This window comes from Trachymyrmex cornetzi, unplaced genomic scaffold (genome assembly GCF_001594075.2).
Source record: "Trachymyrmex cornetzi isolate Tcor2-1 unplaced genomic scaffold, Tcor1.1 scaffold83, whole genome shotgun sequence".
NCBI classification, from domain to species: domain Eukaryota; kingdom Metazoa; phylum Arthropoda; class Insecta; order Hymenoptera; family Formicidae; genus Trachymyrmex; species Trachymyrmex cornetzi.
The window spans coordinates 2,867,101-2,894,915 of NW_017300169.1; the positions used below are offsets into that span (position 1 = coordinate 2,867,101).

A 27,815-nucleotide genomic window follows, 5' to 3' on the forward strand; every position below is an offset into this window, starting at 1 on the left:
TCGAGTGAACCCCCTTTTGTTTCCGTTGTTGCTACGAGGCTACCTCGCCGTGCGGAGTTCAGCTCAGTATCTCTCTCATCCTCAGTCTCGTTGATTTCGTATTACAGGAGAGCTCATTTATCGCAACTTACTTACCGCAAGTTGAACGTTCAGGTGAGTACAATAGTCAGATGTCCGTTCCGTCCGATAATTTCCGTAGCTGGTCTCTCGGGGGGAAAAAAAACTGCGAACGTTGTGTAAAACGGAGTTCGATTTGTCTGTTACCCTGTGTAACGTGATGTAATCTGGGGCGAGCGCACCCTCGCACAGAGCACGCTCTCTTACCAGCTTTCGTTTCCCGCTCGGTGAAATACGACGCGCGATTCGCTTCAACGCGGTGACGACGAAACGAGAGCTCGCGTCGATTTGAGGAAAACACGCGAGCGCGGATCTTTGCTTATGCGCGTCGCGTTAAAATGCGGATCGTTTTTCCGCGGCCATTATTACGACTCCGGAGTATCGTTCACGGCGCAATAAACCGACACGGCGCCTTCCATATCGATCGTACCGTATTCGATGAAGCCGGACGAGCGTGGTGTTTTTCCGAGATCTCGGTGAAAATTTCTAAAACTTTCAACGTGGCGTCTTATAGCGCGTGCACGCCGGCGTGACGCGACGAAAATGTTCTTTCTAGTTCCATACTTTTTTCCCCCCTTCGAGTCTTGCGCAAACGGAAAAGAAATTTCATGCGTCCTCTCAATCACGGCGTGAAACAGCGAGTTCCATGCGATGCGCGTCTTTCGGGAAATTTCCGTACGTTTGTCTCGTGAAGCGTGTCAGCACCTTGTTGCATTAAAGAAACATTGAGAATAATTAATGATTCTTCTTATATATTCGTTGATGAGACATTAGCATACGATATAAGTATTATATATTGGAATAATGAAAATTGTTAATAAATCCGATATTAAATTTAATTTGAGTTACTGTATTCCTTGAAAGAACAATTATAGAAACACCGTTATGTTTTGTTTATAAACAATTAAAGTTTATTTTTAACCGTCTCTCGGTTAGAATTTTGAAAAATAACGATTATCTTATGTTGTCATGTGATTAAACGGCAGGTTCTGCAGGTAGCCTGTTATGTAAGGTGTTTTTATATTTTCCTTTAAGAATGAGCACTCGAGTATTCGTTGGTGGCTTAACGTACCGGGTGAGAGAGCGCGACCTTGAGAAGTTCTTCCGGAAATATGGTAGAATCAAGGAGGTCGCTATGAAGAATGGATTTGCCTTTGTGGTAAGTCTAATGTGGTTCAATTGTTTTTTTTACAGTATGGTAGGGACAAGAGTCTATGTCGGTGGGCTTCCATACGGCACCAGGGAAAGAGACCTTGAGAGATTTTTCAGAGGCTACGGTCGGTTCCGTGATGTTCTCATCAAGAATGGTTATGGCTTTGTTGTAAGTATCCGTACCCAGCTGTAAATATCTTGAGTATAACACTTTACATCGCTCAATTTGGTCCTATAATATTCATTCATTTGTCTGCAGTTACTACAAAAATTTATATCTCTTTGAAACTGATATATTTTTAGGAATTAACAAGTCTTGATATTTTTTAGCTTTACAATTGTTTTATAAAAATACATTTTAACTGTTTGGAAATTTTTCTTTATGAATTTATTGAATCGTGTAGCATAACATTTTGTGTTAAAAATTGCTGATTTATCTCTCGATCACTTTCCCTTATTTTATGAAAAATTGAAAACTATATTTGATATTGCAATCATTGATGTAATAATGCTTTTGAATAAAGAGATGATAACATTTATTTCCAAAAGAGATAGTTATTCGTTTTTTTATCATTATTTGGACCAAAGTGAGTAAGCTGCAGAGTGTTAAATTACAAATATACAACTCGATAACCTGAGTTGACCTGACCTGAGCCCTGAGCACACTGGTACTGTGGCTGTTTAGTGGAGCTGTGTGCTGCTTATCACCGATTATTCTGCAAAAGCTTTGTAAGTTATGTATAATCAGGAAAACTAAACCACATCTATAATGGGCTATGTACTACCAGATAGTTACTTATACCAATAATTTGAAATTTTGTAAGCACATGCAATAATCCTGGTTATGCACTCTGTATAGTTATATATATATATATACATAATATTATTTTCTAATGTATGATTTATATATTTATTAAGTAAAAAAATGATATATCCTACTCTAAAACTTTTGCAGGAAGAAATTTTTTAAAATTGTTTATAAAAATTTTAAACAATTATGAATAAATTATAGTAAATCTTAGCTATTAACATTATGCATATCTAAGCATTCTATTATCTATGATGGTTGATTTTTATGTTCATTATGTACATTTACAATTCGTGAATAATACAGTGGTATTTATAACTTAGCATTATTTATGAAAGCTTTTATAATTAATACATAGATTTGCATATAAATACATCAGTAATGTATGATCCAACCGATACTGAAATAAAAACATGTATATTATTTTTAAATAATAACAAAAGAATTCTTTTTTTTTTTTTTTTAGGAATTCGACGACTATAGAGATGCTGACGATGCCGTATACGAATTAAATGGAAAGGAACTTTTAGGCGAAAGGTAATGCAATTCTATTTCATTTAGTGTATGAAACATACATGTACTAGGCGATATTAGGCGGAATGGTATAGGTAGCATGTTTGCATGACTGAATAGTTTCTATAACAATCCATTTAATATGTGGATTGTTATTGTGATTACATTAATGTTTGAACTATATCATAATTATAATATTATTGGTACTGGGGGTTCACTTTAAACATTAAGAAATTTTAATTCACACTAAGAAATTTTAATTCATGCTAACACACTAAGGGTGAGTTAAATTTGGGATTAGCGAAATTAACTAATATCACAACAGATATGTAGTTCCTTTCTACAAATCTTTATAATTTATATAAATATCAAATAGTACATATAAATAATACATATATTCTGTTGACGATAGCAATTTTAAGAATACACTTTGTTATTTCATGTACAGAAATAAATTATAATAATTTAACATCAACACCTCTTGTTAAAATTGATAATTTTTTTTAATTGAAATATTAGTTCATTGCAATATAGCTATTTTGTAACAGTTTATTTTTAGAATGGTGATGATGCGATATTTATTATATCGAGCCATAAATATCTTCTGATTTACATAATAAATATTCTTTTCTGACTAATTGATTAATTACTAAATAATGAAATTTTTTAATTACTTGATTCTAAATGGCTCAAATTTACTGACGATTAGTGTCTAAGACTACGTTTACACGAACACTTTAATTGAGTTTAATAACATTCGTAATTAGAAGCTGGCTAAGCAGTCATTCCATTCTTCAGAGTAATAGCTACGATTGGCCAGTTTCATAACTACGGATGTTATTAAACTCGATTAAAGATATTCGTGTAAACGTAGTCTTTAAATTATTTAAGGAACTTAATTTTTTAGGATCTTTTAAAAATGTTAAGTCACTAAAGACATTCACACATAGAAATAATAAATATTGTTTTACCTGCGGATTATTTATTATTTATATAATTTAACTCAATATTTCTTTCTCGATTAAATGTCTTGTTATCTTAAGTAAACAGTTTGTTATCAACTTGATCTTGTTATATACCACTTGAGATTAGATTGATGTGAGAAGCAATAGCATTCGAATGAGAAAATGAAATCTATTCAGCACAACACGTAAAGTAACTTTCTCTGAAAAATTTTCTTTTCTATATGCTTATTCTTTCTTTCTTTTGGGAATTTATGTAAGTGTCAATAATATTAGTAGCTTTTACATGCAATAAATAATAGTAGTTTTCAACATACAATAAACATTGTAATGATAAAGTGTGGTCGAATGCGGTGGCAATATTCTTAACGCTCTAATCGCATTGCATTTCAACCTGTACCAGTAATATTATTCGCTGTTGCTTCTATTTAATTAAAGACAAATGTACAGTGCACAATTGTATCTGTTCGCATTTAACGGGTGTTCCGTTAATATCTTTAATTTTGCATCTATAGTAAACGGCGTCTGTCCTCCAAATTAACGATTGGACATTTAGCGAGATAAAATGCGTCTTAAATGACTTACCGCCATTTTGAACTACTTCCATCAATTCCCCGAGTAAAAAAAGTCTTGGCAATAATATATCTTCGTCTGGAGAAATGTTATATTGCTTCTTTTTTGCCGAAAAATTTGGCACATATGCTTTTTCATAAATACATCGTGTGATCCTGTATAATGCACCGCATCATATTTTAACTAGAAAAAAAAAGAAAATTTCGTAATTATACACGGAGAAAACTATTTGGGTGAATTAACTGAAATTTTGATGGAAAATGAACGATCCAGAATTCTGATCGAGTCTATCAGATTTCTGGTTAATTTTAGTAGATTTAACTAAGAAAATTTTGAATGTTTATTATTTTAACTAGAATTCTAGAATATTTTGTCACAAATCTAGTAAGTTTAACCAAAATTCTGGATCATTTATCTTCCACCAGAATTCTAATTCATTGAATCATTTTTCTTCGTGTAAGGATCACAGATATAGTTATGAAAAAGCTGATGGATGTGGTAAAAGAAAATGAATTCGATAAGTAGCATCGTATAAAGAAAACAGATTAGACTATATAAGGAACGATAACGGGTCGTGAAAGAGAGAGAGAGAAAGAGTGAGAGAGCGAAAGAGAGAGATAGGGAGAAAGAGAAAGAGAGGGGACAGCGCCTCAGACGAAACCGGACGATAGAGAAAGAGAGGGACGGATGATATTTGATCAGATTTCGCGGAGAAAGGAGACTGAGGAATGGAAAGGAAAGGAAAAAAAGAAGGAAGGAAGGAAGGAAGGCAGGACTGAAGCAGCTTTAGAGAGTAAGAATTAGTCGTGGACTTAGGCGGGGTTTTGTTGGGTGTGTTTCAGAGTGGCGGGGGAGATAGCACGGGGTGTTTCAGGGAGGCGAGGCGACCGTGGCTACGGACGCTCACGCTCCTGGAGAGACAAGTAAGCATATCCAATGTGTCTTGTTACAGAATTACTGTAGAGAGGGCCCGGGGGACACCTAGGGGTAGTGACCAGTGGCGCTATGGTGACTCCCGTGGTGGTTATGGGGACTCGAGGCGATCTGCGTAAGACACGCTATCCTTTTTTTTATTTTATCAGAGCGATCATTATCCCCTCCTCCCCTGCAGGCAGCCGGCTCGGGATGTGCGAAATCCAAGCGATTGATCAATTTACTTCCCGTTCGGATACTTTTCTCTTATGTATGGATTTTTTATTTTTTTTTCCTCTTCTCCCATTTGTTTTTTTTTTATTACGTTTTTTTTCTTATATTTAGAATTTTTTTTATGCCGCGTAAATCGATTTCGCACATCGTCCGCACAGGGAAGAACTTAACCTTGGATATTGATAAGCTCTAGCATAAAGAGGGCGTAAAGACGAGTGATAAACTACGCGTTTGTAAAGTTCTCTTGCCTTTGTGCATACGAAAATACGTTTAATTAGAAATCGAAGTTTCATCTTTAGAATTGGTTTTTGTCTTGGATTTGACTACTCTCCCGAGTACGTCAAATTGTTAAAGTTTTGCCGCGATTAAAAAAGTGATAGCAATATAACGCCTAGCGATTACCCTCCCAGACATTATGTTTATTGCTGGTAGTTGAACGAAATGATCCGATATGTAATTGGCGACTAATAGATGTGTGGTATTATGTTTGTTACAGCCGAGACGATATGCGGCACGACAGGTACGCTATTGCTGCATTTTGAATAGATTTGATTCGATTGGAACAGGTGATTGATTGTGTGCCTGAGCAATGAGTGCAGATCTGTAGTTATTTGCTGAAGGTTTAACCGACGATCCGTTATTTCTGTTCACATGACATCCCTTTTTGCAGAGATAGTGTGAACAGAAACACGAGGACTGCATCTAGCTACAAGCAATCATTGCCCAGGTACATACATCCAATGTTACGCTCTAACGATTACACCTTAACTTACATAAACTTACTGTTTTGTAAATGTCTTGAATTATATCATTATTACGTTTTATACCATATTTTCATTCGCATTTACATTAACGTAAAGTCAGGTCCAAGACAAACCTGCTTGCTTTAAAAATATACATGTAGATAATATCTGGTCTTTTTCCCATTGTAGATATGGCCCACCGACACGCACCGAGTATCGCTTGACTGTGGAGAATTTATCAAGTCGTGTCAGCTGGCAGGTAAGTGACACATATCTCGCTTTTTTTTTTACCTTACATTTTTACCGATAATTACCTTCGTTGGTTTGATTACTATTCGCGATTCCAGAGAAAACATTGCACTGCTTTATATGGGTTTTTCAAATTTATATATATCTCTCCGGATCTCTAAGTTTTTCCGAGTTTTTTCACAGTCCGTTTCTACTAAAGTTCCACGCGTGTCGATAAATAGAATTTCTTTTGTTCTTCAATTGTCTTTCGTCTCATTTTACGTTTATTTACTCAGAATAGAAAGCCCTATTTTGGAATTTAAAAAGATGTAAGATTTTGATCAAGTAAGTCTGGCAAAAATTGAAATCAAATTTTTATATACATGTGCAAAAGACATTTTCATGAAAAAGAGAAAAATTAGAGAAGCGAAAAAGAATAAAAATCCATATGGACGACAGAAATATCAGACGTGCGAGATACAAGAAATGCATTGCGGATCATCATACCTAATACAAGGGCATAGGTTTGCACGAGGAACTCGGAGTAACAACATGGCCCGTGATGAAGCAGCCAGATACTATTGGACAAAGATATTCGGCGGACACCGTGGATGCGAAGAGCTCTAAAGCGGAAGAAACGAAGCAACGAATGGAGACGATAGACCGAGCGATACAAATAAATGCAAACGATATGTGGGAATACCAGGACGCAAGTGGATGCTTTTAAAACCAAAAAGCCATAAAAAATTATACTCATAAATCGAAATGAAGACTGCACGTAAACCAAGTCTTACTTGATCAATTTACATTGTGTATATATTTGTATATTACATACATAATCTATGAAAGTAGATATATATTTTTTCTATAACTGTCGTTGCACTTTTCCGATGATTGGTTATTTACCAAAAATATTCTCTCGATCGAGTCTTGATTGTTCAACGTTACTTTTTCAATTTATTATTTCATTTACGTTCGGCCAACAGTTTGAGAAAAAACGAAATAAAATTGATGTTCTTTCCGAAGAGCCATATCCTCTTCGCCGAGGAGGGGCGACCGATAGGGCCAATAGACTGATGTGCGATGATAGAGATGACGATGCACGCGATGGGCCCGCCTTGAGGTCAAGTGGCACCAGGTTGGTTTCTGAGGTGTCCCGGGTGACAGAGAGAGCCGCGTGGCACTGGGATGTACACCTACCACCACCTATCTACCATCATACTACTACTCGCGCGCAGTAATACGTGGTGAATCCCGGTGAAATCCCAGTGATAGGGCTATTGTGCATACTTCAATCCTCTTCATCGTGATCACTGGGGAAAAAAAGAAAGAGAGAGAGAGAGAAAGAGAGAGAAAGAGAGATCCAACCGCCGCTATCTACTTTATCCGTCTGGGAAACAAACATTTATTTACGTAAACAACCTCCACCAATATATATCACCACTCTTCCTATTACTATAAACCGACATGGTCATAATTCAGTACCTTCACCATCGACCATCATTACAACCACCATCACATCTACCACTTCACTGTGACTGTCATTGCTACTGGTACGCCATGCAACCTAGCCATCTAGTAAGTCAGGCAACGGCCACACCCATGAGGGCATACACGGGCCGAAACCCGAACCATCCGCGACTACGCCATACAGATCCGTTCGACCCGACCGAGCGCCGTGTGTCTGGCCTTTCTCTCTGTCCGTAAGCAAGGTGGTGCCTGGGCCCAAGGTAAATGCGTCACCTTAACCGAGTGTACTCTTAGATATACACATATATATCTATTATAACTACACACTCTTGAACGTGGTTTTGTTCACATATGTATACTATATATATATATAATTATAATATACCTATCTATACACCTTCTTATTTAATATTACTGTGCACTATAGCTCAGCGTACATCGAACTGTTCAAGTTTTATGAAGTTCGGAGCTGTGCACGCGCAACTAAATGCGAAATCGGAGATAGGGAACCACTAGTGATATATTTATGTGCTCGAAATTAGAAATCTACTTGTTACTCGCTAAATCAATTTTGTGTCTCAACGTACTATGATAACGTCCGGATTTTCTCTATTTATAACAATGAATATCTTTCTATCGCGAATACGTTTCAAAATTTTCTGAATAGCGAAAGACCAACTTTTCTTTATGCAAAATAATTTGCATTATTACATTATATTTTAAATGTAGCAAGCGAGGAATGATATTTCAGAGGAAATTTGTCCGGCGTTGGAAATATATCTTTGGCAATGGCATGCGTTCTATTTTTCCCTTTTTTTCTTTTATTACATGGAATTTGCGCTTGGACCTTGAAAAACATCAGCACAAATCTCAGACAGGCCGCCGCCATGTGGTATCCCACAAATACGGAGATGTCTGCGCTATCTCGTACTCGCCATGTTAAACAACGGACACATAGCCACACCTACTGTCTACCTAGTATCTCCATAACACTAAAGCCGTACCTGGTTCCCACACACGCACAGAGAGAGAAAGAGAGAGAGAGAGAAAGAAAGAGAGAAATATACATATAAGCAAATTTCCCAGCGATGAACGCAAATGGACCACTAGACAATATTTACCTTCACCCGATATCCTTCATGAGGAATGACTGCGAAGTATTGAACTAGATGATGCGTGGAAGAGACAACAAAGAAGAAAGGATAATGTGGAAGACATCTGTTCACACTACAGAGTAATCTTACAACATTAAGAGAGAAAAATCCAAGAAAATATTACGGGAGAAGAATTATCGATATACTCATTATAGTTTTATTTTTAGCGAAAAAATAACACAATTTTCATCCTTAGTTCCTCATGTCCGAACTTATTTTTTCCTATTTTATTGCGATGCAGAATGTATTCACATAGCCTTTGAAACTTTTGTTTAACTTTTGCTGAATTATGTTTATATGTATATATATGTATATATATTTTAATTGTGTCGCTTTATAGCGATTTTTTTGCTGTATGTATGTAATTCTTTATGAAGAATTATATATTACTTAAAACAGTATATTAAACATATTAGTTATAGTTATACTATTTTTTATGACACATGTTACAGACATTTAAAAAGTATCGCATTTATTATTTTTGTAATTATATTGTGAGCCATCCTGCAGAAATGAAAATTACTCTCGTAAAGTCCATATTAATTAATACGAGTATTGATTGATTTATATAAGCGTTTTATAAATAATGTCTCATTATGCAGGGCGGAGTTGTCTATATGTATAAATTAAATCATAATCATATAATCATTTAAAAGATTGAATTGCATAAAAAGAAAGGTTGTGTCGATAAGCAGGTACTAAATTCGAACACGTAATTGATAACTTTATTCTCACCACTGAAGACGCGAGCAGATGTAGACACCATGCTATGCTTATCTCTTTCTCTAGTCGAGTAGATCCAGGTTACCTCTATCAAGGAAAGAAATCGAAATAGCATATAACGTATGAGTGCACAGGATATATTTTAACCTGCGCGATACATCAGACTAGGAACACAGTATAGTAAACTCCAACTACTAATTCTATTCTAAATCTATTCGCATATTTATGTACATTAGCATAGAGAAACATGTTAATTTTGGTTCTTGTGTGATGTTCAGGATTTGAAGGATTACATGAGACAGGCGGGGGAAGTAACATATGCCGATGCTCATAAGCAACGTAGAAATGAAGGGTAAGTGACTTTGTTAGTTGTGAGAATGATAAGTAAAATTAAGTCACTTTGTTTTAATAACTAAAAAACAGGAGGAAATCAAAGCATTATAGCAAGATTATGAAAAATATCTGCGCATCTGCATTGTCTCGTGTTACATTGATCTAATGATTCAAACGATTGATTTTGCAGAGTTGTCGAATTCGCGACATACTCCGACTTGAAGAACGCTATCGATAAATTAGACGACACAGAATTGAATGGCCGCAGGATTAGACTCATCGAAGACAAGAGACGTGGTCGTCGTTCAAGGTCCTCTAGTTCGCGATCGCGTTCCCGATCCCGATCTCGATCACGTCGTCGGTCACGCTCTCGTTCAAGGTATAATCGTCGTTCTCGATCCCGATCAAGGTACTGTCGGAGCGACATTACGCCACCTGTTATGTTTTCCATTATGATTTCTCTTTATCTAGATACAGTCTTGTGTAATACGACAGTCTACAAAGCGATCCATTTATTATTTTGTCCAAATTTATTATTTTTTAATTAAGTTTTTACCATTATATTTTTATTTTTTTATTAAAGTAATTTGTCACGATTTAATTTTTTATAAACTTATAAATTTATTTTTTTTTTTTTTAAGTTCTATTTTATTTGATTATGAGTTGATAAAGGTTTTATTTTTTGCAAAAACGATCGCAAAACTTATCGCATAATGAAAGAATTTGCGATAACATTGGAAACCGTTTTAGAATATTAAGTACGCCTTATTGCTGTTTTCTGTAATGTAGAAGCCGTCGCAGTTCTCGTAGCCACAGCCGTCGTAGCACCCGTTCCAAGTCAAGAGCACACTCGAAGTCCAAGTCCAAGTCTAAATCCAAATCCCCCGAGCGTAGTCGTTCACGCTCAAAATCCAAGTAAGTATCTTTGTTTTATTAATCTGTTTACTTTATTCATAACTATGTATATTTATTTCACTTATTTTATTTTTTTTCTTGCGCAGTTAGTCACAGTCAGTGTACACTCTCATTCCCATTTATTATTGGCATTGTTTTTGGGCTGGCTACGTGCCTTGAGCTCTCACGCTTAATCACGCTTTATACGCGTTCACCTATTCACCGTGCGCGCGCGCTTGGAAAACGTCAGAAAAAAAAGAAAGCGAGTTTCTTTGTATTTTGTCAACTTTCTCTACTTTCGTATCCCTTTCATTTTGAACTATAATTTTGCAGATCAAGAGACCGCTCAAAGTCGAAATCTAAGTCAAAGTCCAAATCCAGATCTCGTTCTAGGTCCAAGGCTGAGAGGTCAAAGTCCAGGTCGCAGTCCAAATCCAAAGCCAAGTCTCCCTCAAAGTGAGTCCTCTCGCTGGCCTTTTCTTTAATCGATACATAATTGGCGCAAGAAAATAAAATTTCTCGAACGATGACACAAATGCTGAACTCCTTAAACGTTCCTCCTCCTTTCAGGGATAGGTCGAGCCGCGAGCGTTCCAGAGGTGACAGATCCCGCTCCCGATCAGGAAGCAAACATAGCAAGAGCCGTAGTCGCTCTCGTTCGCCTATGAATGGTGACAAATCACCGGAGAGCAGCAAACAGAAAGCCGACTAAGCAGAGAGATAAAAAAATCAGCAAATTATTATTTGTTCTTTCTTTTCCTTTTTTTTGTTTTTTCCTCGATTATTTTTTATATTCAATCGTATTAAAAAAGATCATTATCTCATATCTTCTATTCATTAATCTTAATGAGGTTTTAAACCTGTGTCGATGCTCTCCCTTCAATATAATTTGAACATTTAAAGATACAATCGGAATTTTTTGTAAAAAAAACCAACATTATTGTTGATTTCAAGTAATTTTTGATTTAATTACTTAAATCATAGTTAGCCATGGCTTCTGCCTTTCATTTTTTTTATTACATAGATATCATTAGGTTTAACGATACACATCATCCGACTTATACAATTCGCGTATTTTTAGATAAGTTCTTTATTCATACCTCGAGACTACAAATCTTTTCATTGTATCGCCGTATATGATACAAGTTTCCTTATAATGGCTTTTTGTATATATTCCTAATGATTACATTACAATAAGAAAGTATGTGATGTGTATTAAATTTAGAGATAAGAGGTGTCTCAACTGTCAATAAAAGTTCATGTCGATGCAAATTAATATTTCATCCAAATCATTCCCAATATCGTTCCCAGTTATTTGTCTCGAACATATTTAAATACTGAATCGAATATTCCGGAATTGCGCATTAGTTTATTTAGTATACAAAAGTTTAGTTTATTTAGTATACAAAAGAAATTAAAAAAGAAACGTTGCAATCAAGTATTATAATTTCAAAGTTTAATTCATAAAAACGACTATTATATTAATTCCTAATTACTACTCTATTATAATTTTCTCTATAAAGACTATTCCAAATTATAATAAAGATTATCGCACATCTGTCATTACCAAATGGATGAATTAAAAAAAATGAGCAAAATTATATCTTTTTATTTCCGGTTATTTCAAGTTCTCAGCTTAACTAAAACGGAACTTTACGAACGAACATGTGACACGCAGATGTGCCTACATGGGACTAATGACTCACTGACGTGTGTCAACCCTAATATTTTTGTCTCCTTCCACCCTCTAACATGTTGGGAATGGATAGGCATCGCAAACTCAGTTGTCCAGCTCGAAAACGAGAGGGAGAAGAAGAAAAACAAGGAGAAGAGGATATAAAAAGATCGTCGCCGAGAAGAAGCCGCGCCGTCGTTCAATGTCAAATTCACGGCGCCGGCTGTGCGTCGAACGTAAATTCCCGGTCGTCGCTGAGGGTGAGTCAGTTATCCCTCCGCACGACGGTCAAGGAGACGATCGGAAAAAAAGACGCAGAAAAGGGGAACGCGATTAATTGACGCGATTGGGGAGGTAGGAGCTAAGCGTCGATTGGTTCCCATTCGTGAGCGGTGGGGTCCTAGTTCAGGAACGATATGTGCACTCGCAAGACCCAGATGCTATATATGTTGTGCACGTGTGCTGTGAAAGAAATGAGATATGATTTACATATAACCCGAAATATATTTCTGTAGTACATATTAACACATGGTATGAACATTATATTATTTTATCGTATATAAATTGAAGAGTTAATTCTAAATTAACTTTACGGAATATACAATTTAGGTTTATTTATTTATTTCATTTCTTATTTATGTTTCTGTTTTTTTTGTCGCTGCACTGGACTGTACTAAAAATTTCTCACTTTCGTCAAACTCCAGATATAATACATATTAACTCTGTACAGTAGTTCACCCACAAAGAACAGATTTACCGTGCTGAAAATAAAACACATAATAAATAAAATTAAGCCGAAAATTTCCTTTTTTTTTGTAATTATGATGCTACTAGTATTACAATGAACTACTTATTTATGAACTATCTAACTATTCCAATTTCCAGGGCGTGTTAACGGCATTGAAAGGCACTGCAGGCACTTCATCAAATCCTTTTCAGCCTTTTCTGCGCCGATCCTGGCGAGAGGGGCCTGTCATCCTAAGAGGGGAGGCTGCGGGTAGAGGGGGATGAACGACGGGCGCTGTTTGACGCTGTTACCTGGTGTTACGTGTCGCAGAAGCACTAACCGGTCAGTCAGTATACCGTCTCGTTCCTGTCCTTGAACAACGTCTGCTGTTCGACAGTGTTCGCGCCTACCTGCGCCCTAGAAATTGCACGCGTCAACTGACAGGTCAGTGCACCCTTCGTCGCGAGTTACAACGTAGTTTTCTCACAGCAATGTGCGTCCAATGGCGGATTAAAAGCGAGCAAAACGAACCGGCCGAAATCGTAAATATTTAGCGAACATTCTCCAAAGACATTTCGGACATCTCCCGGATTCCTGTGTACTCTTAAGGAAGTTACTCGCTCGAAACAAATTCACTTTCCAAAAAAATTGACCGGTGAACGACAGCGAGCATTATTTTCTTCTTCCTCTCATCGTCTTCTGTCCTCTCTTTCGCGTATTAAGTTGCAGAAGTGGGAAAGAATTGACATCGAGATTGGCGTGAGAGCGTCGGGGAACCGTGACACCCTGTGCAGAGAGTAGTGCTTTCGGTGCTTTCCTTCGTGAGGCGGCGAAACGTTTAGCAATCGGTTCTTCACTTATGAAATATCTCAGCTGAGAGATTTCGCATTCCTGTAATTGGCAAAACTAATAAGTGATTTTTCTTCAAGGATAATAGTGATCTGGAAATAGAGTTTCGATCCCGTGAGTCAATCGGAACTTTAATCCTTATAAATCGGTGTTATCACGATTTCCCGGCGTTACGATTCTCGTTTGATAATTTCAACGCGAGTTATAACTTATCTCAAGTAACAGTGTAATCTTTCGTACAACGCTCACAGAGTTGGTTACAATTACCATCGAATTCACGCTGTGATATAAACACGCAGCATTGAACCGTTTATGTTTATTTACAATAATTGAAACGCGACGTTTCGGCGTGAACTCCATTTTGCTGGTAGCGTGATAATTAAATTTGATTGTCGCTTTACAGGTAAATAATTTCTATGCCTGCTGCGATAATAGGAATATTGTAGGATGAATTTTCCGTGACATATAATAAATTAAATTACATATCTCGAAATTATACGTTCTTGTCTACACCGACCACCTGGCTTGCACCAAGATATCGATCGGTCTTTCGTCGCGATCGAAAATGGAACCGGGGTGTGGTCGAAGGAGTCTCTTTTTAGAAGAAAATAACATTTTCCTATTCATTCCGTAATTGAGCGGTGGCATCGCGAATCAATGATGTTCTTCGTGGAATATGACGAACAGTCAAACGAAACGGGAATGAGTCATTTACCGTTTTAGTAATGAATGTTTTATCATAAAAAGAACTGCTATAATATACGATGCCCATTACCGTATTTTATGTCCATTACTGTATTTTCCTAAAATTACAGTACAGGCATAAAATACGTATTATTAAAATGTGGGTGAATTAGACCTTTTATCGCTCACCGACAGGGATTTCTTTTCTGTACGTGTTACTAGTGATACCTCGTGTGCACTGTATTATACCTCATTGTAATTATGCACATGCACGAGGATCGATAAGATTAACGGACGCAAATTAATGTGCCTGAATTAATGAGTGAACTGTATCACGTGAATTTATCGTGTTTTCGATCGGAGCAATTTAAAACGTTCCGAAAAGAGCGATGAGAAAAGTTGAAGTTTAAGGAAACTACTTTCCAAACGTGTGTGTTTATATAAACGCAAATGTCAAATGTGCAAAATTAGACGTAACAAGCTTATTAAAGATTTATTCATCGATTATTCTCTGATTTGCTTCATATATTTTCTCATTATTTTTCATTATTATATTTTTACTGTTTCTTTACTAATAATTTTTTTTTTTACATTTTGCCGTACATTTCTGTTTGTTCTAATAAGTTGATTCCAAAATATAATAATTTAATGTGTAATTATACTTGGACGTGAGCTGCTAATTAAATTTAATTGTTCTTTCGAAACGAGACAAATCGCTTCAATCGTGGAAAGTCTGTCGGGGGAACTTTCTTACTCTTTCTCTGTATACATATAGGCGAATAGCGCGAGGCAGCAAGATGGGGATAAGGGCGTGGTTTTGACAGATGCATACAACGCACGCGGAGCACGCATATGCGTCTTCCTCGTCGTCATCGTCGTCCTCGTCGTCATCGTCGTCGTCGTCGTTATCAGTCCAATGCTCATTTTCTCTCATGCGTAGCACATTCGGCGCTGATTCTTTATCATCACAGAACAATTTTTGGAAATAATGTTGAACATCAGTTATTTTTAATTTACAATTAGTAGACATTGTGCAATGTTTAATTAATCATTCTAATTCTCACGTTTAATATATTACGTTTAATATATTTTTAAAATCCAAGAAAACTCGCCTTGAAATTACGTATTTTATTTATAGCATTAATCACTATCGTGGCAATTTCCACGTGTTTTGCGTTTTCCTAAGGGAGAATCGTCATTGGGCGTTGCATTTGCATTTTATCATGTCTCGAGCGTGCGCTCGTTTCAAGGCGAACGAGGGGGCTTCTGAATAAGCGCAACTCCGTCGTGAATTGCGCGCTTCTGTGCCTTCGTGCAATTGCGTTTACCCGGCTCAGCTCGCTCGCGATTAGCGTCTCCCGGATTGCGAGACCATTTCTGTCTTACGAACAGTGGCGTTACTAGGCGAACGTATATATTCAGAATGTTCTCTTACATCTCGCCATACATCAGCCGGACAATACCTTCGTTTTCCTCAAAGTCGTAGCATTTATATATACGGATAGCAGTGGTCTTATTTCTCCTTCAGTTCGTTTCATGTTTGTAATTAAATGGATGGAAAGTGTACTACGCGTATAACATCAGAACCTTGAATGGAACGTCATTCTCCGGCTCGACTTTGAAATTCAAATTCGACATTATTGAATGCGTGTTTCCAACTAGAACGCTAAAACATTTCATTCGATTTGAATGAGAAGTGAGGCTTCGGAGGAGAAAAGGAATAACGATATCGGTGTGATATTATTACGGCAATCATCCCTGTCCGTCTTGAGTTGCGCGAGGCGAAGGACGTGATTCTCGGCCCTCCGTCGAGGGCAACCGCCCTCTTACCCATGACCATGAAAACCGGGATGCGCCGTCAGCACAGAGTTCACGGACCCCGCTCACACTCTCCTCCGGACGATGCCGGCAATGCCAATCGATGAAACCGTCTGCCGCGGCAGCCGCCACCGCCGTCGCCGCCGCCTCCACCTCCACCTCCGCCACCGCCGCTATGAGCCGGCCGCTCCCCTGGCGCAACCTCGGATCTACCTCCCCCGTTGTTGCATCCATGTACGCGTTGCGCGTGCATGCGTTTGCGCCCTACCCATTCATGCGTCGCCGTCACGAATATAAGTCTACATGTGTGTGTCAATATTAGCACGCCGTTGCGCTATCGGAAAGCGGAAGACTCGCCTTCCGGCGATCATCGAATCAAATCTGATTAAACGGCGCTTCTGGGAATGTATCGAATTGCACGTGTTACATCGATACACGGTACCAAACTTGATCAACTTCTTGAAAGAAAAGAGAGAATATTGAGCAAATGGTAAATTAATCGAGTATTTTTACAAAATAGAGGATGTTAATGAAGTTGTAAATTAATCAGGTATTTTGATAAAATAGAGAAATTTATTGAAAAACCTAGAAATTTACAAAAAGCCAATTGAGATTGATATATGATGCGTTTTTTCACGTTGAAAAACTTGGAGATTTTATTACCTTCGTGGAAGATAAGCTTCCGAGTATACATTAGCAAACAACTGATCTAGGTTTTAATTGACTGTAAGCGCATGCCGACAATGAACATACCGAGGAAGCTGTGGCGTGAGTTAATGAGCTCAATGCCTCTTTCTAAATCGTGATTTCGCGTACATTGCCATAACCGCGTATGATACCACATGATACGGAGGAGAATGACTTGAGCAAAGTTGGCGTTAATTGACGTTTACTGCATACGTTCAGGCGCCAGGGAATACCCCGACGTGTATTCACCCAATGCGCACCATGTGATTATATTTACCAAGAGATTCAGAACGATATTTTTATTGGCCAACTCAATTAAAATTAAACGTTAAGTATATCTTTTCAGGAACAACAATGATGGGTTAAGTTTGTTTTTTTAAATTTCAATATTAGTGGCAAGGGAAAAATAAATCACAATATATTTTTATTTCATTTTTTCCTTTTTTGTTTAATTGCTATAGACTTAAATTGAATAAAATGTAATATAATAGAAAGTTAAATCATTTAACAATTAATAATAATTAGTCCTTAAAAAATAAATTAATGCTTCACGTGTCTTCTTCAACTTCTCGCAACTTCTTCACACTTTTGGATCGTAATGATTCGCGTCTCTCTCATTAACGTTGTTGAAGTTTACTTTTTTGAAGTTTTAATTCGAATGAAAAAATGTTTTCGTGGAAATTCCATTGAGCTAAGGAATATCGAATATCAAGTAAGGGCTACATGCTTAGTTGGTCATTCTGGCAATCTTTCAATCATTTCGATGGCCCTGTTCAGCAGAATATTTATTTTGCAACTGTTGAAAGATTTCTTCACTGAGATAGGATTATTCTTCCAATCTAAAAGTGTATAAATCTAATCAGCGCAAAGAAAACTCCCAATAGTTGCAAAATAAGCATTCTGCTGATCGTAGCCAATTTGTTCCGATAAGTGTTTCAGCTTGGGAGACACGGGAACCAGGGTTGGTAAAAAATATATTTTAAATAGTTTAAAATATGTTTAATTGATGTTTATTAACCCTTACCGTACCATCTACAATTTGGTGCCTCATCCATACCATCAAGGATCACTTCAAATCTTTTCGTTTTTTCACCTCTTCAAAATAATTTTTAAAAAATCTCTAAAAATTCACCAACATACTTTCAACTTTCTAGAATAAATATTGACTCTTTATTTTGGAAAATAATAAAATGTAGTATAATTTATAATTACCGAAAGACTCAAAGAAACTTGCACTAACAGGAATCGCTCGGTCACTAGTTACCCATATTAGTACGGTAAGGGTTAATATGTTTTAAATATGTTTTTTTATAGTACCATTTAAAGTTTTAAAGCATTAAAAACATATAGTATTCAAGAAGAAATACAATATATTTTATTCTTAAAAAAAACATTAGTTTTTACCAACCCTGCCAGGAACGAACTTTCCTTTCAGTTCGTCAGAAATCGGCCTAGTCATGCAGGAGGTACTCGACATCTAGACATCTACGATTCGGACGGTACTTGTATATAGTACGATTTCATGTCTATATACGTCCCTGGTATGTACGCGCCACCGCTCGATACGATACGCGCGTCCAGGGTTCGTTAGCCGTCACGGTCGCACGGAAGAGAGCTGGAGAGAGAAAGAGAAAGGGGGAGAGAAAGAGAATCGCGGTTGCTCGACGGTCGCCGTCGCTTGGCAAAACGTTTTTCTCTAGTTACAAATACGAATGTAGTCGGTGGTTTCACGTGGGTATTGTACACGCGTAGGTGTTTGCCGTTCTCTGGAGCCTACACCGCCGATCGATACAGGCCCGTGCACGTCGTTGCACGAGTGGACGCGTGGCGCAAAAGAGACGAGAGCCGGTAGCAGAGAGTCTACCATTAAATGCGATTGCCCAAGTTAATTGGCAACCAGTGCGAACTCGTTAGCCAGCGACCGTAGGATCTCGTTCCGCGGACCGAGCCTACGACAATGCATCGTCACGTAGAACTCTTTCGGCTAGCGGTCGTTTCTGACAGGGTCTCGATTTTCATGGATTTAAAGTCAATTACAGTATGGCTTATGTTGTTCATTTCTACCAAGTGACTTATATCCATTTCTACTAACTTTAATCTCTGTTTACTTTTTATCTCTTTCCCCAGTTCTAGAAAAAGGTAAAGAGCAAGTTACACTCAGATAATCTATATTGATAAAAATGAACGTTACACTCGCTTGGCTTAACTATTTTCTGCCGTTGCCTACTCCAGGTCTATGACACAGAAATATTTCTGATCCTTAAACTCGTTATGAGATAAGCTGTAACATGAATGAACTTCTTGTTTCTCAATGATTTGAAATTATTTCAATGAATTTGTATCAGCAAAAATTCAACTAAATTGTTAAGTTTCTAAGACCTGTCCAATTTGAGCTCCGGAGCCAAAACGCAAAGCCATCGACGCAAAAATATTCAATGTGAGTAAGATTTCGGGAACGGTAAATTGTCGATATGCATCTGAGTGACGCTTATCAACACTTCACAGTCTCCGAAATCTTACTCACATTGAATCTTTTTGTGTCGATGGCTTTGCGTTTTAGCTCCGGAGCTCAAATTGGACAGGCCTGTTCTAAGGTATGACTAGACCAATTTCAAACGCCAGAGTTTCTAACATTTGGAAAATATTTACAGGCCGTCCGCATTAATGGGGATGCACGACCTAGAGCCATACTTTCCTCGTTTGAAAATGAAGTACTAGAAATCGTGCCTCACTCGTACGACACTCATATGAAATATCAATCTGGATGCCTAATCTATCTCGATGACTATACCGTCGGTTTCTGCTGGCGCATCTCGGCTGCATTGGCAACCTAGTTTCCTCGTTAACTTCTCGCGGAGGCTCACTCTTCACCTCGCGAGTATACTCGAGAAGATGAAGCCAAGATTTATCCAAGTTCCACTGTAGGAGCATCGTCGCCGTCGTCTCGCGTCGACTCGCCTCATTAAATACCACCGTTTGCAGTTTGCATAATAACCAATAAGAAGCTTATTCCGTCTGGTTGTTCGCCACGGCTCGGCTAGGATCTACGGATGTTCAATTAAATGGAACTAACGGTCGTTGCGTTATAGCGCTTGTGTTGGCCTTAAAGCGTTCATTTTCTTGCCGATCTTAAATGCGACGAGCGCAAGCGATTCTCATAATAAAACTTAATTAATAACGTGTAGCAAAGGTGAGCTATTTTATAAAAAATAATAAATCGCATTACATCGAGTTATATCGATTTTTATCATTTAAAAATTATTTATCTTGTATAGCGACATTATTCATTATCTAAAACATGATATTAATATTCTGAATAGATTAATTAGCATTTAAGAAAATATGAAAATATATTTTGCTGCGCATTAATGAATGAAAATCGTTTTGCAGTCTTGTCTGTCTGTCTTGTCTATATAGTTTGGCGATAGATTCGCGAAACATAATCCACCGCATAAGAAGAGAGTTATGTTTTATATCTGGCCGCGCACTCCGTCGTGGTTACGGACAATCGAGATCTCGTCCTCGTCTCTTACCGTTACGTGCAGCCAAGCACACGAGACTTGTGTTTGTGCACACACGTATGTTTCATACGCCTACACAGGCATATGAAAAGAATGAGAAGAAAAAAGAGAAGAATTTAGCTGATACGCGAAGGATATGTGTGAGTTCCCGCTGCTTCTCTGTTGCGTATGCGGCCTCTTTTTCGAGCACTCCCTATATACAGGCATATACGACCGGCTACCATATAAGGACCTATACACAGCCTTGTCGATGCTGACCCACCGTTTGAACGTATCTCTCGAAAGCCTCTCTCACGATCTCAGGAACGTATCGTTCTGGATCCAAAACTCAGACGAGTGGCCCGAGAGACCGGTTCGTTTTTTATCAGCATCGTCCGTATTTTTACACGCTCAACATATAATATAGCTGTACTTAAAAACATTGTAACTCTGAGAAAATATTGTTACTGCTGCTAGAGATTCAAATGTTTCCACAAATCTTTAACAAAATTATCATCGTTCAATATCTTTTTACTCACTCACTCTGCAAAATCATTTTGCCTGATAGAATCGTCGTTTAAAAAGCTTTGTAGAAAAAAAGTTGCACAAAATTGATGACCTTGCACTGTCGTCGATGATGTTGCACAATCGTGTCATGTACCGATAATGTGGTTAGTAATCCGACGTCTCCGTGACTTCACCCACGTGGAATGCGAACCTTTTCTTACTCTTCGTTTCTCTTTTGAATCTGCAAGTTTACTCTCATATAGGCGAATTCGATGTTTTTATCGTCAATAGCTATTTAATGAGTTTATATAGTACAAATAATATGGTATAATATGGTATAGAAAATATATATATATGCTCAATATTTTAATTAACGAAGATAACAGTGATTTTCTTTCGTGTATAAACGATATAATTAATGATTTATTTTGAGATAATATAATTAATATATTGAATATATTGGAATATTAATTTTATTTATTATACACAGGAAATGTAATCGTTACGTGTGCAATGTAGATGTAAAGAGAAAAAAAAAAAGATTGATTTCGTCATAAATTGCAGAACATAATACGATTAGAAAAAAGCACGTAGGAGTTAAACGCAAATCAATACTGATCGCCCACGTGAGCGTAATTAGTATTGCGTTCTTTTCTTACATTTTTTCTCGTTGAGTCATGTAAAGTTTTAAGTATGCCTGAATGCGCACAATCGCTGCTGAGAAGCCCATTTGGTGAAAGGGGGTGGGCAAAGGGGACATCCGAGGAATGAGTCATTGACAGTTTAGCGCGTAAATGCGTCGTCAGTTGGATTTGATATAAGATGTGTGTACATATATATATATATATATATGTTGGTACAAAAGTGTATGTACATATTCAGACAACGCTGCGACGTTGATTTCGTGCCACAACTATCAATTATTAGCGGAGCGTCTGATTCGATAATTGCCAGACATTTTCTTTCTCCCCAAAGTATCATTTGTTATTTAATGTGAAAAAGAAAATTAATGTCGATTTTGAATTTTACTAAATCTCTTGCGAGGTTGATGTAAGAATTTTTAAATATATTTTTTCACACGCACTTAATACCTGTGTCTTTCTTTAGCTCTCAATCGCCCGTTATATGATATTCATTATTGTTGTTAATATCTCGAGAGTTCAATCTGTATTTAATTTATTATTAATGTCGATTCGTTGAAAATCTGAAATATTCTTAAAAATCTTTTATTCTTTTTTTTTTTAAATTTGTTTAATAATATGAATATACAGAGTGATCCGAAATTCCCGTATTCGGAGTACAGGACATGATACTCTATGCTAAAAGAAACAACTTTTTTCTTTTGCAAAATTGCATCTAACAAGTAGTTTTTGCAAGAAAGCAGGTTGAAGTTATACGAATAAACGCAAAAATTATTTATTGAATGTAATTTTACTACAGGAAAAAGTTGTTCGTTTTAGCACAAAAAACAACTTTTTTCTTTAGCAAAATTGCGTCCAATAAGTAGTTTTTGCAGGAGAGCAGGTTGAAGTTAACAAATAAGCGCAAAAATTATTTATCGGACGCAATTTTGCTCAACGAAAAAGTTGTTTGTTTTAGCATAAAGTATTATGTCCTGTACTCCGAATGTGGGAATTTCGGATCACCCTGTATATTGCAATACATTTATTCTATCTATATGCGCAGCTGTATAACTTAACTTTGTAATGTAATATTGTAAAAATATGATTGCGTTCTTTGGAGGAAAGAGGCGAGAGAACGCAAAATATTTATCAGAATTCTTCTTGGTCAAGTAATATGCGTCATTATCGTAAATAACAAATGATAGCTGCGAAAATTGAAACCAAATTGCAGCATAATATTTTGCACGTGAAACGTGAAATAAAAGATTGGGATAATTCGACTGAGAATATTCGCTAATACGAATGCATAGAAATTATTAGATTTTATTGATCATTGAAGGTATTATATATTAATTCCCTTGTAATGATCGCGTTACTATTTGTTATCATAAATTAATTATTTAATTTTCATATCTCTCATGTTCACAAATTATCTGACACGTATTTTTTTATTTTGATAATTTTGATTGTGACTTTGACATTGATGCAATTTCACGCCGACGAAATTGTTGCTGTGCTTATGAGAGAAATGTGACAAGGAAATATGTTAGAAGGAAACGGAGACCGGAAGTAACAAGTCACCGCTGTTTCCGTCGCGTGATACATAAATTCGCAGATTGATAATCGCGTGAGTTCGCAGATAAATTAGACTCCTCATGTAATAATTTCCTAAATTTTTAAACTTCTCTTTTTTCTCAATTTATGATGTAATAGTGTCTTATTCTTAATTGTATTTTTATTTAACAAGAAACTTATTTTTTATTTAACGGGATTAAATGGTATTGTTGTTATTACAGACAACTGCAGATAACGAACAAAATTGCAGAAGAAATAAGTAAAATGAAAAAAAAATCTATGCTGTGTCTTTGGTCGCATTCTTTTGAATTTAAAAAGAGAAAACTGCTAAAGTACCGAGTCTGCGAAATTTCAATTGTGTTCAGTATAAGTAAAGTACTGTCGCATTTTCGCTGTATTTATATCATGACGACGCGACGTGCAATTCCGACGTCGTTGTCGATAGCTTCGTTCCCGGCTTCAGCTTCGTTGGCATTCAATAGCAGCCGCTGTTGTCAGCGCTCGGATTGTTGGTGTGGTTTAACAAAGGAAACGACACGTTCACGCTAACAATTGGAAACTGCGCGGTGCCGTCTCTCGCCGATACACTCATATTTGTTAAGCGATGCTCTTTGTACACTTTACGTGGAAGTGGTTCTCGTACTTAATAACACGTGCGATATCGCCCGTGTTCCGCTATCTTCCAGGAAGTTAAATCGATTACGTTACGAGCAGGTGCTCGTACACCTTGCACAGACACCTTTTACATCATTATTACATATAGAGAAGTGTATGTACCGTTCGTTACATATTGATGAAAAATTAAGAAAAAAATATTAAAAATCAATTTAAACGAAATTATTTTCTATGTTTCGCGTTAAATGTTTATACATACGTACATATTTTAAAAGAAAAAGAAAACACGATCACTTATTCGGAATGTACTTCAGATTATAACACATTTTAATTATTTACACATTGACACTTTTAACCTCAAATTCTTCAAGAAATTTTAAGTAATAAAATTATCGTACATTGCACATCCATACAAAATACAATATATACCTAAATATTGATAGTTTGAATCAATAAAATATAGCTGTTATCGTTAGAAGAATTAGAAACTTGTAAATGGTATAATTAGAGTTGTGAACCTTGATTTTTTAAGCTGTATTGTTGAGCGAAGGAGATTGAATTTATACAATTATCTTTGTTTTACAGATCAAGAAATATAAGTCATGTCGAGTCCGTCGTTGAAAGACCTGCCCAAAGTAGCTCTAGACCTGAAAAGCGAATTGGAAGGTTTCAATCATGGCTGCATGAAGAAAGCCGCTACTGCCGAGAAGAACGTTTTACCTTCCGCCGAAGGTACGTGAATATCCAACCATATATTTCAGTTACTTTACTAGAAATTAATTTATATGAATTGAATTATTTCATTTATGTGTTTGTAACTTATTTAAAATTTAATATTTTTATATTTTTGCATTCTATTAATTTCACTACTAATATATTTGATTAATTGATATATGATTAATGTTGTGTTTTTGATTTTTTTTTCTTTGTTCTAATTTAAGTGTTTTAGTACTTAAGTATTAAAGTTTTATATTTATATGCTTCTATGCAAGTAAGATTTAATATTAAATGCGGGATGTAAAGAAAATAAAGGAAATATTAAGTTACTCGTGCAAACTATCAAATCAAGAGAAGTAATTTGAGCGCAAAGTTTACCAGTGCGATACTCTGATAAAAACGATAGCTGCAATAAAAATATGTGAATTGCTGACGTAGACGTGCGACAGGAGCGGCAACATTCTGAGTTGATACATGGCGTGGAAACCTTTAAGGCAGATCAATTGAAGCATGCAGACACGAAAGAGAAGATTGTGTTGCCTAACGCCAAAGGTATTGCTCATTAAAGACTGGAGGGATTTCTGGAATTTCATTCTCCAGTCCTGCGAGGAGTACTTCCCTGGGCTTTTTCACGGTGGCAGCGGAAAGTCAACTATCGCTTTAGCTTCCCGGGAAACAATCTTTCACCTGCAAAGCTTTCTCTTAGAATAATTCAATAATAAAATTTTGAATTCGAAAATTTTACTGGTGGCTTTGATGGCATTCTGGGATCACATTGCTTGTCTTTTTCGTTAATTTCTTGCTACACTATTTTACGATATAAAATTTAAAAGATTTAAAAAATAACTCTTACATGATATTTATGCAGGTCTTCCTAAATTCGTTTACTCTTATATGGATTCCTTGATGCAATCTGAAATCGATAATTTCTCAACTGAAAAGTCGAGTTATAAATTATTTAAAATACAAAACTTTTAAAGTAGTGGAATCATAGAACTTAATCATAGAATCTTAAAACTAAAATCAGATATTATAATATTCTAGGATATTTTATTATTATACCATAGCAAGAAGTTAATTTGATATACAGGAGGATAAATCCAAAATGTAATTTATTAATAAATCGTACATTAACTTTGAAGTCAAAAATTAATACGAAAACTTTAGTTTCTCATGATTTTAACTTGAGTTCAAATGTAATACGTAATTTCGCTTCATAAAAATGCGCAGAGCATCTGAACGCGCGCGGTATTAATAGCACGTGCCTTATGAAGGAAGGACGACAAACGGTACCAATCATTGATTGATCGGGCTGTTTATCGCGCGCGATCGCGCAAACAATTTTTGAATTTATTCTTCGCTAATCCGTTCGAATTACGCCGCTAGCTGGATATGGCAAATCTATAGTCAGTTAAGCGAAACACTTTATTTCCGATTTGCGATTTTGCTTGCATAAAATTACCTATTATTTCGTTTCTGAAATATGATTTATCTGTTTTTAGACGTCGCAGCGGAGAAGACCCAGCAAACGTTGATCGCCGGTATCGAAAAGTTTGACACCGCAAGTCTGAAGCACACCGAGACGCAAGAGAAGAACCCGTTACCCGATAAAGATGGTATAATATATAAATCGGGCTTTCAAATTGATTTATATACAGAATAATTCAACTTCATCAAAATCACTAGATGAATTAAAAGCGAGTAGAAATTTATCTTACGAAATTATACATTCTTTATTTTTAAAGATTGATTTTTAATCATGGTTAGTCATTCTATTTCGTTCTATTTTTGTTGTTGATAAAGTTATGTCATACAATAGTAAATGAAATAATAATTTCTTTATGAGTAATATAATTATTTTATGAAATGATTATTATAAATTCTAATGAAATTTTTTTGTTAATTTCCTATTCAGCGATTCAGCAAGAAAAAGGGAAACAACAATTAATCTCCGGTATCGAAAATTTTGATCCAGCGAAATTAAAACATGCGGAAACCCTCGAGAAAAATCCTCTGCCTACCAAAGAAGGTTCGTAACATTGCACATTCTTAATTTATACCCTTGTATCTATTCAAAATGGTATGTGATTTACCGAGGTAACATTGTTTCAGCGATCGATGCCGAAAAGATAGCTGCTTAAAGAAGCTGCCACACGAAACGAAGAAAAGGAATGAGGACGGCACGACTCGTCGCTTCTTCCAATTTCTATATCCGTGACATTTTATAACAATTATTCATACATTGCCAAGGAAAAAAAGCGCGAATGCGAAGCACTATATTAGTCGTAATGCTATGATTATACTTATCCTATCGCCATTTTTCGGCGTTCTTCTTTTGGCGAGATCAGAAAATTTTTGATCAAAAACGTGTAACGTTTAAATCACGTAGCCGATGACGATACCGCTGTTGCTTGTCCTATTTTGGTACTAAGCTGTCTCAAAAGACAATTCGACAACGATTAGGCAATGACAAGAATGAGAGCAAACCTACATACAGCTCTTGTCTCGTAAGTTCTCTAACTTGCCTTCTCGTTACATCTACTCGTTGTTTTGTTGCTAAACGCGCGACAAATAATACAATTGTCCGAATAGCCCCGGATACGGCTACTTAGAGAGAGAAAGACTTATGGCAAGAAAAAGATTAGTAAATGTAGCGAGTTAGAAATTCGTTTTTTACGAAACAGGGACGATGATCCAATTCGATAGATCGCGAAACGTTGCACGGAATCGTCATCTCCTCGCCGGAGGATGTAGTTTTTTTATATCGAAAGAGCTGCACGCGCGAATATATTCATTATTTTCGATAAAGCAAAATTGTCGGTGATATTGCATTTGATGCGTTACAGCAGACATTGCGGAAATACACAGTGGTCGATTATATTTATGTATTGTAAAAATCATATTTTGTATAAACGGGCTATTGTACTTTTTTAATATTTCGTATACATCGCATTGTCATTTCGACGAAATTATTACGAGGAATAAAAAAAGTAATTTGTACAAAAATGACGGTCTGTTTTTT

At 36.4% G+C, this 27,815-nt stretch overlaps 2 protein-coding genes across 4 annotated transcripts; both read left to right on the top strand.

The window, feature by feature from the left end:
- Nucleotides 1-71: 71 nt before the first annotated feature.
- B52 (serine and arginine rich splicing factor B52) lies at nucleotides 72-11,567 on the top strand. The gene is given in 14 exon segments (XM_018519457.1): nucleotides 72-153; nucleotides 1,153-1,276; nucleotides 1,312-1,335; nucleotides 1,337-1,438; nucleotides 2,544-2,614; nucleotides 5,078-5,173; nucleotides 5,768-5,791; nucleotides 5,942-5,998; nucleotides 6,204-6,273; nucleotides 9,868-9,941; nucleotides 10,113-10,252; nucleotides 10,712-10,837; nucleotides 11,150-11,272; nucleotides 11,387-11,567. Coding segments are annotated over 13 exon segments (1,128 nt in total). The 5' UTR covers nucleotides 72-153; nucleotide 1,153; the 3' UTR covers nucleotides 11,485-11,567.
- A 1,928-nt stretch (nucleotides 11,568-13,495) lies between these two features.
- Nucleotides 13,496-27,673, top strand: cib (thymosin beta cib). 3 transcript variants are annotated; one of them, XM_018519633.1, is made up of 6 exons: nucleotides 13,496-13,662; nucleotides 24,662-24,808; nucleotides 25,232-25,345; nucleotides 26,296-26,409; nucleotides 26,709-26,822; nucleotides 26,906-27,673. In XM_018519633.1, exons 2-6 carry the CDS (start codon nucleotides 24,679-24,681, stop codon nucleotides 26,932-26,934), a joined length of 501 nt encoding a protein of 166 aa, XP_018375135.1. In that variant the 5' UTR covers nucleotides 13,496-13,662; nucleotides 24,662-24,678; the 3' UTR covers nucleotides 26,935-27,673. The 3 variants fall into 3 exon arrangements, with proteins under 3 accessions (XP_018375135.1, XP_018375137.1, XP_018375136.1); XM_018519634.1 differs by lacking the exon at nucleotides 13,496-13,662 and adding an exon at nucleotides 24,479-24,574; XM_018519635.1 differs by lacking the exon at nucleotides 25,232-25,345 and having other exon boundaries at nucleotides 13,499-13,662.
- The last annotated feature ends 142 nt before the right edge of the window (nucleotides 27,674-27,815 follow it).

What these genes read in the sequence shown, in the direction of transcription:
- cib (XM_018519633.1), top strand. Translation starts at nt 24,679, where the DNA reads ATGTCGAGTCCGTCGTTGAAAGACCTGCCCAAAGTAGCTCTAGACCTG. An exon ending in TGTGTTGCCTAACGCCAAAG is followed by an intron (nt 25,346 to 26,295) that starts GTATTGCTCATT and finishes ATCTGTTTTTAG; the next exon opens with ACGTCGCAGCGGAGAAGACC. An exon ending in TCCTCTGCCTACCAAAGAAG is followed by an intron (nt 26,823 to 26,905) that starts GTTCGTAACATT and finishes ACATTGTTTCAG; the next exon opens with CGATCGATGCCGAAAAGATA.